The sequence below is a fragment of the Myxine glutinosa genome, chromosome 2, assembly GCF_964187855.1.
Source record: "Myxine glutinosa chromosome 2, kmMyxGlut1.1, whole genome shotgun sequence".
In the NCBI taxonomy this organism is placed as follows: Eukaryota; Metazoa; Chordata; class Myxini; order Myxiniformes; family Myxinidae; genus Myxine; species Myxine glutinosa.
In genome coordinates this window covers 65,414,278-65,426,583 of record NC_136262.1, presented here as the reverse complement: position 1 = coordinate 65,426,583, position 12,306 = coordinate 65,414,278, and the positions used below count along the sequence as shown (strand labels likewise).

At 42.6% G+C, this 12,306-nt stretch overlaps 1 protein-coding gene across 5 annotated transcripts in view; it reads left to right on the top strand.

Annotated features, from left to right (window-relative positions):
• The window catches only part of LOC137418603 (nuclear receptor coactivator 5), a 109,817-nt gene that overhangs the window by 10,402 nt on the left and 87,109 nt on the right, over positions 1 to 12,306 (top strand). For 3 of the 5 annotated variants that reach the window (XM_078773393.1, XM_078773395.1, XM_078773394.1), the window contains exon 2: positions 9,791 to 10,025. In XM_078773393.1, coding sequence (XP_078629519.1) covers positions 9,830 to 10,025 — 196 coding nt within the window. In that variant the 5' untranslated portion in view covers positions 9,791 to 9,829. Of the gene's footprint in view, positions 1 to 3,626; positions 3,760 to 9,790; positions 10,026 to 12,306 lie in introns of all 5 variants that reach the window. The other 2 variants (XM_078773390.1, XM_078773391.1) reach the window with 1 other exon arrangement.

The following is a 12,306-nucleotide window of genomic DNA, read 5'->3' as shown; positions in this document are numbered from 1 at the left end:
GCGTCCAACGCCCCAAAAGCACCACACGGCCCAAAGCACCGCCAGCGATCTCCACACAAGGTCGATCTCCACTCACGATCGGTCTGCCAAGACGAAGAGAGCGTGCTGCGCAAGACGAAGCACCGGATATCCAAGAGGAAGGGCTGCGCAAACAAGAACCGGATGTGCTCTCTCTAAAATGTCGTTCGGCGCGCGCTGATATAACCTTGCCGGTGACGTCAGCCTTGGCGCGCTACCTACCAGCGACTTCTACCGAACCTTCCAGCTTCGCGCCTCTCGCACTCGTTGGCTGGAGGTTCGCGCCTAGCGCGCTGACCAATCACAGGACCATAGCGTGGTGATAGCGCATGGCACTCGAGGCCTAGCGGAGGTGTAGCTGGCGGTGCCCTGAACTGGCTTCCTGTGGTGTTTTCTTCCAGTCATGTCGGGGAAGGGAATTATTTAGTGTTGCAATAAAGTGCCTAACTAAGTGTCTAAATGAGTGCATTGCCATAAGGGACAAAGGTTTGACTACCATGTTCGACACACAGGGGCTGTTATCTTTAAATCCCGACTCTATCTAACACACGAACATCCTGGTATGTTCACAAGTATACATCTTAACCGACAAATCGGACTAGACATGGAACTTATTACAAGTAGATTCCTTACCGCGACAGACAAAGCACGTTACCTATTCAGATCTATCTGGCTCTAGATATTGCTACCCCATAGTCAGGTTCACTATGTTTTTTCGTTCAAAATCATGGTAGATTAGCAAACCTATACATTTTTGGAAACGTTATAACATGGAAAATCTGAAAATCAATGTTTACATTTGCCAATTCCGACCAATTCAATTCGACCAATCGCTTCGATCGACCATTCGACCAATTCGATCGATTCGATTCGATTCATCGAATTCGATTCGATCGACCATTCGACCAATTCGATTTGCCAATCAATTTGACCGACCTTTGCTTGTGTGGAACGGACTGTGAAAACGATGCGGACTATATTGTCGGATACGACACACAGGACGGTGATGACGAACTCTAAATGGCATATTCTGTAATCGTGTATGTTTGATGCCATTGACTGCCTGTGTATATTTTGTCATTGACTGCCTGTGTAGATGTGAAGTTATACTGACTGCATGTGTATATATGATTTTGCTGACTGCCTGTGTATGTTTGGTGATATGAATTATTGTGACACATTTTGATGTTATTAACTGCCTGTACAAAATGATAACATGTATTTGATTATGCAACTTATCGCGAATATAAAGACAGTATTTTGCAATTCAAAACCTTTGATTCGTGTCTTACCATTCCCCACAGCACTAATTTGATACTTTCATTGGATTCCTTGTCCCTGAAAATATAGGTTTAGTTTATTTTTAAAAGTTTTTAGGGTAATTAGAGGCAGAAATAGAACAAAATATGTATTTTACAGTGGCCATTTTGAAAATCCAAAATGGCCGCCATACAGGTATCTCTCCAAATGTAAACATTGATTTTTAGTTTCCTTATGCTATAACCTTTCCAAAAATGTATAGGTTTGCTAATCTACCATGATTTTGAACGAAATATAATTTATTGACATAATGAACCTGACTACCACCCGATGTAACAATATATATGCTAGTCTAGTGAAGTCACCTGTGGGAATCCCCTTGTCAACCCGCTTGCTCGCATTTCTTCTTCGACCATCTTTAGCCAAGTCTTTCTCGGTCTTCCCGGTCCTCTACTTCCTTCTACATTAATTTCCATCACTCTTCTCAACCAGTCACTTTCATCCTTCCTCAACACATGACCAAACCATCTCAAACTGTTTCTCTTCACAGCATCCATCACAGGCTCTATTCCCATCTTTCGCAATTCATCATTTGTCTTCCTCTCTCTCAACGATACTCCACACATCCACCGAACCATTCGCAATTCCACCCTTTCCAGCCTTCGTTGCTGCTCCACGTTCATTACCCATGTCTCGCTCCCATAAATCATAACACTTCTCACACATGCAGCATACACCTTTCCCTTCAACTTCAACGACACTCCCCTCCTTGTCAACACGCCACTCTGTTCCCGAAACTTCTTCCATGCACATCTCACTCGAGCAACCGTTGCCGAGTCTGATCCACCTTCTCCATTCAGCATGTCTCCTAGGTAACAAAATGTTTTCACACCTTCCAGCTTCACGCCATCTCCAAGATCCAACTCAACATTTCCTCCATCTGCAGCTCCCACTGTGCACACCTTACACTTGAATGTAGCTGCCACACTGGTTAATGACCCTCTCAAACCACTACATTTTTGATGAACCCACTCAGCGCACATTGTACATTGAATGGAATTCACTCCGACACCCTTCCTGCACACGGCCACTTCCCAGTTCTTTCCACCTCACCACATGCTTTACTACTTGCCATCACCTTCGTCTCTCCTATATTAACCTTCAGACCTTTTGTCTCCATACATTCCTTCCACTTGTTCATCTTCTCCTTCAGCCCATCCATACTTTCTGCAATCAACACTAGATCATCTGCATACAACAACTCCCACGGTAAACCCTCCTTTACATTCCGAGCCAGCACCTCCATCACAGCTACAAATAGTAGTGGACTTAGTACCGACCCCTGATGCACTCCCACCTTCACCTCAAACTCACCACTGCTCCCATCCTTCGTCGTTACAGCTGTGCACGCTCGTTTGTACATTGCCATCACTACTCTGATCAACCATTCCTCCACTCCTAACTTCCTCAATGCCCATGTCACTACTTCATGTGGAACCCTATCGAATGCTTTCTCCAGATCAACAAACACAAGAAACAACTTCTTCCTCTTCTCCATGTACTTCTGTGACTGCCTCACAATAAAAAGCACGTCTGTCGTTCCTCTTCCTGGCATAAATCCAAACTGCATTTCGCCAATCTTCACTTTCTTCCTTATCCTCCTCTCCAACACCCTTTCCAATACCTTCATTCCATGCTCCATTAACTTTATCTTCCTCTTCTTCCTCTTCTCGTCAATCCTCTTTCCAACTTCATCATCCCACCACCATGTTTTCGAGTGCCTCGGTGGTCCTTTTGTCCATCCACAATACCTCACCAACGGCTCCCAACAGACTATCTTTCATTGACATCCAACCACTTTCAAGCTCAACCACATCATCCTCTACCCTACTCAGCCTCTCTTTTAATGCCCCCCTCACTGTCACCTCTTTCAACCTACACACCTTCATTCTCGGTTGGTACTTCACCCGCCGAGCTCTCCTCGCACCTTTCACCCTTATGTCGCAGACAACCAAGTGGTGCTGTGAAACAGCCTCCTCCCCTGGGATAACCTTTGTGTCCCGTAGGTGCCCCCTATCTTGCCTACGCACAAGCAGGTAGTCAACGGTTGTCGTCGACCCACCTGACGTGTATGTAACAAGCTTATTATCCTCTTTCTGGAACTGAGTATTACAAATCAACAAATCAGCTCCATCAGCAAACTCCCAAATCCTTTCACCTTCTCCATTTCTCACACCATATCCGTAACCCCCATGAACTCCCTCAAAACCGTCCATACTCCTTCCCACATGTCTATTTAGGTCTCCTCCTACCACAACAACTTCCTTCTCTTTCATGTTTTCCATCAGCTTCTCTATTGCACACAAGAAATTGTCCTTCTCTTCATCGCTCCGACCAACCTACGGAGCATATCCCGAGATGACGTTCACCAAGAGCTTTCCAATCATCATTTTCACCATCATCAACCTTTCACTCACTCTAGTGAGTTTGTCATTTGTCTAGCATGATTTTTTAAATATAAAGGGTGGCCATAGGCAACAGAAAATTGCAGTCTTGAGGTTTCTGAGTGGTGGGTTAATGTACTACGCCCATTTACGTGTTAATTACAGTGGTGCTGGGTTCGGAGAAGTTCATTGTCAACATGTACGCTCTCCTGACCATATATCATTCATATCTCACAATTTTGGTGGTGAGTTACTGTAGTCGTACCAGCATCCACCAGTGAAACCAAATTGGATTGATAGCTTCTAATTTTTAAACTGTATGGATTTCATTTTCTGAAAATGGGAAAAACAACTTTCACCAAGGTCACTTCCTTCATCTTTGAGTGAGTGGCACATGCAGGACGCGAGTCAAAACTTAGTATTATCTATTCAGAAAACTGGACCATGTCCTCTCGAACCAAATGAGCGGTATATAGGTCCATATCTGCAAAAGTGAGTGAGTCACAGGCCCACAAGTAAACACCTATCCTAAAGTGGAAATATCCATGGACATGTCCATGGAAATCGATCAAATTGGGCAAAATGACTTTTATCAGAACAATATCCTCTTGATATGAAGGTTTCATGTGCAGTGAATAATTTTTATCAATGCAATACAGTCTGTAAACATATGAGTAATGGCAGTCAGGTTTGATATTTGCTACAAACACATATTTTATCAATAATGCACTTGACACAAGACAACATGAAAATGAAATTGTTATATTCACATTGAACATGTATGTACAGTACATATTTATATAAACCATTTCACTGTGACTTTAAACATCATAACACATGCACATCACTGTTGTCCGTATCTGACCATTCTTCATCGATATCCTCATCTGAGTCATAATTTGAACTGAGGTCAAAACCGTCATCCTCAACCAAGTTGTTCATGTTCAAGTTATCTGGCATTGTGGCCCATCAAACAATTTAATAAGTAGATTTCCAGCCATGTTACATTGGATCCCATGTGATTGGAGTTGGTAGATGGGCATGCCTCCACAGGTATGCCACATCGTTTGTACACAGCACCTTCTGATAATGCTCACATCCACAAGGTGGTAGTTGGGCTGGATCCGCTGCCTTGAGTTTCTGAAATGGGATACTTCATGGAGCCGGTGACATGATGTTATTCAACAGGAAGAATGCGGGCATGGTATGGTATGTGGGCAAGGCGGTGCACAAGTTTGGGCATAAGATGTCTGCTAGCCTGGCTGCATTGATCAGCCGCCGATTGTTCTTACCGTTGAGCCCCATAGCCAGATAGACAGTCACCTGTCTGAAGCCAGATAGACAGTCACCTGAAGAGTATTCTGCATGTGGTGCAGACACAGTAGAACCAAGACATCTGTATCATCCGCTTTCTTTCAGGTTTCCTGCTCCTCATGAAGAACATGAAGTCCACAAAAGCCACTTGAGGTCGGACATCAGCTGATATATGGATCAGTTTCCTCTTTAGTTTCTTGTCAAGAACTGTTTTGTTGCTTGAGCACAGAGCTCCATTGATGTGCGCTATTCACAGAGGTGCTGGTGTTAGGGGATATGATACTATGGGCTCCACACTTACGGACTGCTGCGTTGCTAAATACACAAGCTGGCCAAAGAAACCTGGTGTGAAGCTTAATCCCAACACATTGAGATCTCTGGCGGTTAATTTCACAGTGATCCCATTACTTGCAGAATTCTTTACCTTGTGTCTTCTGATAGATTCTTCGAAACGTTCATGTCTGGCTTCACACTCGGTGATGAATTGATTTTTCAACTTCCCAGTTTTATACAGATTTTTGCGATCTTCAGCAACTTCAGAGGAAGCAGCACGTGCAGTCGACAGGCAGTACAGTTTGTCATCTCTGTGTATGTCACTGAACGGGTTGTCGGTTTCCTCTATCTGCTTTGCAAGTGCTTCACTATCTGCATTGTCATGTTCCATACGATATGGTCAACGTTCTTTGGATATTTCTTCCTTACATAACAGTCGAGCCATCTCAAGAAGGCATGTGACAACAGCGCTTCTTGCTGATCGTGGCACGGACCACCTCTTCTTCCGTGCCCGAACATATTGGGTGAATGCGAATATTCCAGTCTGTCGACAAGCAGTATCACAGTTGATAGTTTGCTTGAGTGTAATGTCTGTGGCAGTGTGAGGAAATGTTTTGGATGTTCTTCGTACTGATCGTGCACCACCTTCAAAGTCAGCTTTTATCCCTGGGTGTGTCTTCTCCTTATTTAGAAGACTCGTGCACCCACACACTATGGGAGCTGCAGAAAGGGTCGTTCCTCCTTGGGGTATATAGATTGCAGTCGATCGAAGGTCAGATCTCAAGAACATTGGGTGTGTGTTCATTTACCAAGTTTCTTTTGGAGAGATCGCCAAGTTATTTAAGCATTCGAGCAAGCACTCAATTCAAAACCATTAAGGAACGGCTGGTTTGGCAAGTGCTAGCTAGCTGCTTGGTAAATGAGCACATCCCCGATCTTCCTCCCTCTGTTTCGTATTAAACAGTGGGAGTGAGTTTCAAAAGTTCGCTCTGGAAAATGCCACGGTAATGGAAGAAAGGGCCATGTTATGAACTCAACATTTGTGGGTTATATAGAGTACCATAGATCTTCGCTCAGTTCTGTAAGTAAACCTTACTTCATGGATGTCGGGAATCCTCCAAATTTCTTCATTTAGTGTTATAAACAGCATTAGCGACTGTTAAAAAAGCAAATCATATGTGTTTGTGGTTTATAATATTTTTTCTTCCTGTAGAAGCTGTTGCTCACACGGAAACGCCATTATAACGATAATCTATTTAAACACGTTATCACTGCAGGAAAAACGCCTTGGGGAAGTGGGACATTATTAGTATTAATATTGTTTTGTCATAAACATTAACAATATGCGATTATCATTAATTTTGTTATTCAAAGCATCTTTGGCAAAATGCCACGATAAATCTTCTTCTTTGGACAAATGCCACAATAAAGCTAACTTAATACGGCTATACACCTCAACACGCAACCCCATTGACGGCAATGGTGGGGATAAGCCGCTTGGGGAGAAAACCCCCTTGGGGAGGTGGGCAAATGAATGCACTACAACCTTCATTATGTAACCGTTGCGTTGGTCATCCTGTCAAGTTTGGTTGAGATTGGATAAGTAAAGACGGAATGTATTGGCGTCAAAAATTCATCAGACAGAGGGACAGACACAAATGGCGTATTGTAGTATGATTAAGATGGTATTTTACCATCTATCACTTGTAGTTAGGTGTGTCTGCAGCCCACAAGACTGGTAAGATCTTCTTCAGTGCATGCACATACAGGTTAACGTCATTAGTACACAATGCACATTGCACATTCGAGTACCATATAGTGACGGAGCATATCAATGTAACTGATCCAGTATTTGGCTGTCCAATTTGCACCATTGCAGACAGCATATCCAATAGTTATTTGCTTGGAGCACAATAATTTTGCTCAGGTAAGCATTCACGCTCTCAGATTCAGCTCTCTGTTCGACCTGAGACAAGTATGTGCCCAATCCTTCCTGGCTCGCATCACTGCCCAGGACAAAAATTTCCTTCCTTAATGGGGTAAGCCAATTTGGGTGCTGTCATAAGGCACCTCTTTAATTTAGCGAATGCCTCAATGCGCTTCTCTCACCAAACAAACCTAGCCCCTTCTCTCTCAGCTCATGAAGGGGCCTAGCGCCCTCTGTGAACTCTTAATAATAATAATAATAATTCATTTATTTTGTATAGCGCTTTTCCAGAAGCCCAAAGGCGCTTTGACAGAGTGGCAAACATAATGCATAACAATACATGAAAACAACAATTGCAAAAAGACAAGAATCAATAGGGAACTCTTATCATAAAACGGCGGTCGTAAGAACATAGCCCCACAAGACCTCCTTGAGATTCTTCTGTATGTGCCACTTTACTGTTTTTACATTGGCGTGGTCGGTCGGTAGCAACACCTTTTTCACTAATCACAAGACCCAGGTAAGTCACCTCGCTTATGAACAAATTCCATTTAATAGGGGGGTGAAAATGCAGTACAGTGTGTTTTTGACGACCCAGGAGTAACGTCACTGTTTTCCGCACTCAAAGCAATGTGAGTGTTCTCCAAGTTCCTGTAACAATCAGGAAAGTTGGTGATTTTGGTGACGTACTCTATTTAATAAATACATAACAGACACGGCAAATTAATGAAGCAGTTGTACCACATTAAACTTGTGCTTCTGTGATTGAACACAAAACCTTTCCTATTTCTGCGGTTGTTTAATCGAGGTTACACAGCCATTGCAGAAAAGTATCGAGAACGGCACTTGGTAGAGCACATACCTCCGCCATGCTGAACAGTTTACGTTTTGTATCGCATTGATAGGCCGGAACTGCACCTGGATCTGAACCAAAATCGAATTGGCTTGTTCTCGTCACTGAACCAACTTGTCCACTTTGTTTTGTCATAATCTGTCCACAACTTTTTGAAATATTCCCTCGTGTGCTGCTGAATAAAAAAAATATAACCACCTGCAGAGGCCATTTTTCCCCGCAAAGCGGGGGTTGGCCTTTTTCGGGCACCGTGGTTGTTGTTGTTTTTTGGTCCCCTTTTTGAAGCAATGTTTTACGGCCGGATGCCCTTCCTGCCGCCAACCCTGTTTGTCGCCTTTTTTTTACGACAAACAGGGAATTACTAGTGAACTGGTACTCAATTTGCCGACCTCGGAAGGATGACAGGCTGAGTCAACCCCCCTGGCGTTAATTCAGCGATCGACCGGGATTCGAACCCAGGATCCTAGGATCCTAAGCCGGTACCCTAGCTGCTAGCCCAACACCATATGGAGAGAAAAATGAAAAAGGCATCTCTGGTGCCAACAACATCTCTGGTGCCCCATGAAGTTGTGCCCCTTTCCCCAAGCTCGGGGTGTGTGTGTCTGTGTCGGAAGTCATAAGAACGTAGATTAAAAACAAACAAGCAATGTAATCCAGTTATTTACTGCTCAACCCCTCCTCCCTCACTCTACCCCTCCAAAAATAAAAATATCAACAACTATAGCTGCTGCTGCTATAATGGTATAATATCACATTCATGTTGCATTGTGTTATTTTACTCCACATGAATTTACTGTACATTGTGTAATACTGCAGTTATTATCATATGATGTGTATGACTGCGTCGTAAAATAATTCTTAAACTGTAGTTCCTTTACAAGGCATATGAATGCAGGAGGCCATTCAGACCATCAAAGCTGGCGTTACGGTTGCCATCATATGCTTTGTTTGTCCGTGCTCTATTGTCTTCAAATGCTGAGCGTGAAGCAAGGAAGAAGAGTATTTGGTATGAATTGACTGAGGGTCGACCTGCTGACTTTAAACTTAGTGTGGATGTTCAAACCATTACACCACCAAGTCTGGACGGAGACGACCACCGCGAAGGCAGTTTTCCGAACCTTAATTTGTTTTCCTGTATTTAGCGATAATTGATTTGTGGGCTCGTGCTAAGGCAGATAAGGTAGCAAGAGGCCTTACTGTGAACATGAAGGTAAGCAGTGAAATGTCTGTTGCACATTTTTACTCGGCATCTCATGTCTTCATTTTCAGAATTGTGAAAACCCCAAAGGTTGAAATATTTCATCTTTATTAAACTTCCTGGTGATAGAATTGACCTGTCGGACAGGTTTATTGAGGTTTTCACTTGTCCAATGGACAGATTACCCTTCCCTGACAGTCGGACAACTGTTGATGTCCAGCCCTGACATTAAAAAAAGATAGTTGTGTTTTGTGTTTTTATTCCTTCCTTTTACACTTTTAAAAAAAAATGTAAGAGCTAAGCAAACTCATTGAGCAATAAATTAAAATATATATATATTTATAAATTTTTTTATTGTCATCACTGCCTTCCAGCTGATTTGAGAGAAAAGATGGGAGTACCTTCCATGCCATAATAAATTGATATTATTTTGTTAAGGTGCTTCTTTTGTCAACATTGGAACTTCTGTTTATTTCCTCTTTCCCTGCCACCCCCCTTTTGAGGTGTTAAAACGAGCAAAAAAAGAAAGTGCAAGCGCAAACATGTCGAGGAAAAGGTCACGTAGCCGCTCGCTGGATCGGAACCAGGATCAAATCCATGACCTGATGTCAGATGAACGTCGGACGAACAGCTTTGAGCCGCAGGATGTGGAGCGACGCATATTTGTTGGCTGCTTGCCTGTGAACATGGAGAAGAAAGAGATGGAAGATGTCTTCAACCGATATGGGAAGATATATGGTCAGTGTTCATTTTGCCATAGATAAGCCGCATTGGTGTTTCGTATATTCTGTTCTGCCACCAAATTTGTATTTATACCTGATCAATTCATTTGGCAATTTTTGATTTCCTTATACCTTCACCTTGCCTGATGCATCTGACATGCTTGAAAACCTAGATTCCAGTGTCTCGGATGCCATCATGTCAACTCCGAAATTTAATAAATTACCACACAAGGAAAATTTGTCTGGTTGTGCCAGGTCAGTGTCGGCTGTTGCGTGATGATGGGTATAATTGCTGCTGGAATAATATAACTGATTTATCAATTAATACAAAATCCTTTGTAAACCGTTTACCGGAAAAAAACAAAACTTCCTAATCCGTAGTGAACATGCGACCGGTATTTTCATCTTCACAAACACCTCCATTGGCCCCATATTCGTCTGAATTGCTCGCATAAGGCTCAAAACGCTACGGCTCTATAATTTTCCTGAAAGCGTTTCCATCACTGATTTTATCTCCAATAGTTTCCTCAAAATCCGACTGATCAGTTTCAACATACTGAGAACCTTCAGTTTCTAATGACGATAGAATCGATATCGGAATCGGAGCTCGAAATACACTTTCTCTATGTAAGCCGCCATTGGGATCAAGGTGGGTTCTGGTTGTGACATCACTGTCGAAAATTGATGCTTTGCGGCTTTTTTTGGCACTTTGTTTTATGATTGGCAAAAACATTCAATTTCCCCCCCCCCTTCAAATTAGACCGTGTTTAATGATTTTCAATGGTTTTTCAAAAACCTTTTTTTGTGTTTGAACACACCTCCCTTCCCCCCCTCGTCCACCCCCCTCCCCCACTCTTTAACCTGTAGAATTTTGTCCATTTTTTTTGTATTGTATGTCTATGGAAAAGAATTGATGATGATTGATGATGATGAGGTGATTGATGCTGTGAAGAGGAACAGGTTGAGATGGTTTGGTCATGTGTTGAGGAAGGATGAAAGTGACTGGTTGAGAAGAGTGATGGAAATGAATGTAGAAGGAAGTAGAGGACGGGGAAGACCGAGAAAGACTTGGCTAAAGATGGTGGAAGAAGAAATGCAGGCAAGGGGGTTAATAAGGAGAGATGCAGAAAATAGGGCAAAATGGAGAAGATTGTCATGGGGACCGCAAGGCTAACTCACGCTCTCGCAGGGAAAATGGCCTTAAAATGCATGTTGTTGTTGTTGTGTCTATGGAAAAGAAAATACACTGGGAATCGTATATTCTCTTCTCTTCACTTTGAGGATTTGCTTTTCACGTTTAACAGATTGTTACCCTGCGAAAAGCGAGGTTAAGCAATCGGGTACGTACGTGTGCCGTGTCTGCATTTTAAAAATTCATTTTCTCAGCAACCTTTGTCCCAATTGACATGAAATTGTACCGTAGGAGCGCCTCTATTTTTTTTGCTGATAATTATGACGTCATAGGTCACGTGCTACAGACGCCATCTTGGAAAAACGTTACACCTCTATATCTCCCAAACCGCTTAATGGAAAAAATTTAAATATGGCTCGATGTCAAGCACTCCACTTGGGGAATAAGATATGTGTATGATGATGTCATCAGTACCGAAATACTGATCCATAATTCGGCAAGTACAACGCTTGATTCGATCAGTATGAATTTTTTTCTCTCCATTTCTTGGACCGATTGACACGAAGTTTTCACCATAGGAGCGCCGCCTCCTGTAGAATATTTAATGATAATTATGACGTCATAGTTCAGCAGTAAATGTGTCATCTTGCAAAAACCGAAAAACTTTCCTCCTCTATATCTCCGACCCCGCTCCATGGGAAAAAATTGAAACATGGCTCATCGTCGAGTACTCCCCATGGAGAATAATATATGTTAATAATGTCATCGGTGCCTTCATTATGACGTCATAATCCGACAAGTACAGTGCTTGGTTCGATAAGTAATGAATTTTTTTTCTTTCTTAGCCACTGTTGGTCCGATGGACACTAAATCTTCACCATAGGATCGCCTCCTCCCGTATAATTTTTTAATGACAATTATGACATCATAGGTCATGTAGTACAGGCGCCATCTTGGAAAATACGAAAAACTTTGAACCTCTATACCTCCGAAACCTCTACATGGAAAGCAAGCAAGAAAGAGCAATCAGAGATTGCAGACACTCGCCAGGATGTGTTCTCGTGTTTTTTTAAGGCTTTTGTGTCAAAACAAATATGGCGGCCGAAACCCGTGACCAATGACGTCATCATTTTTTTTTTCTCCACCAATTTATCCCTAGATGACA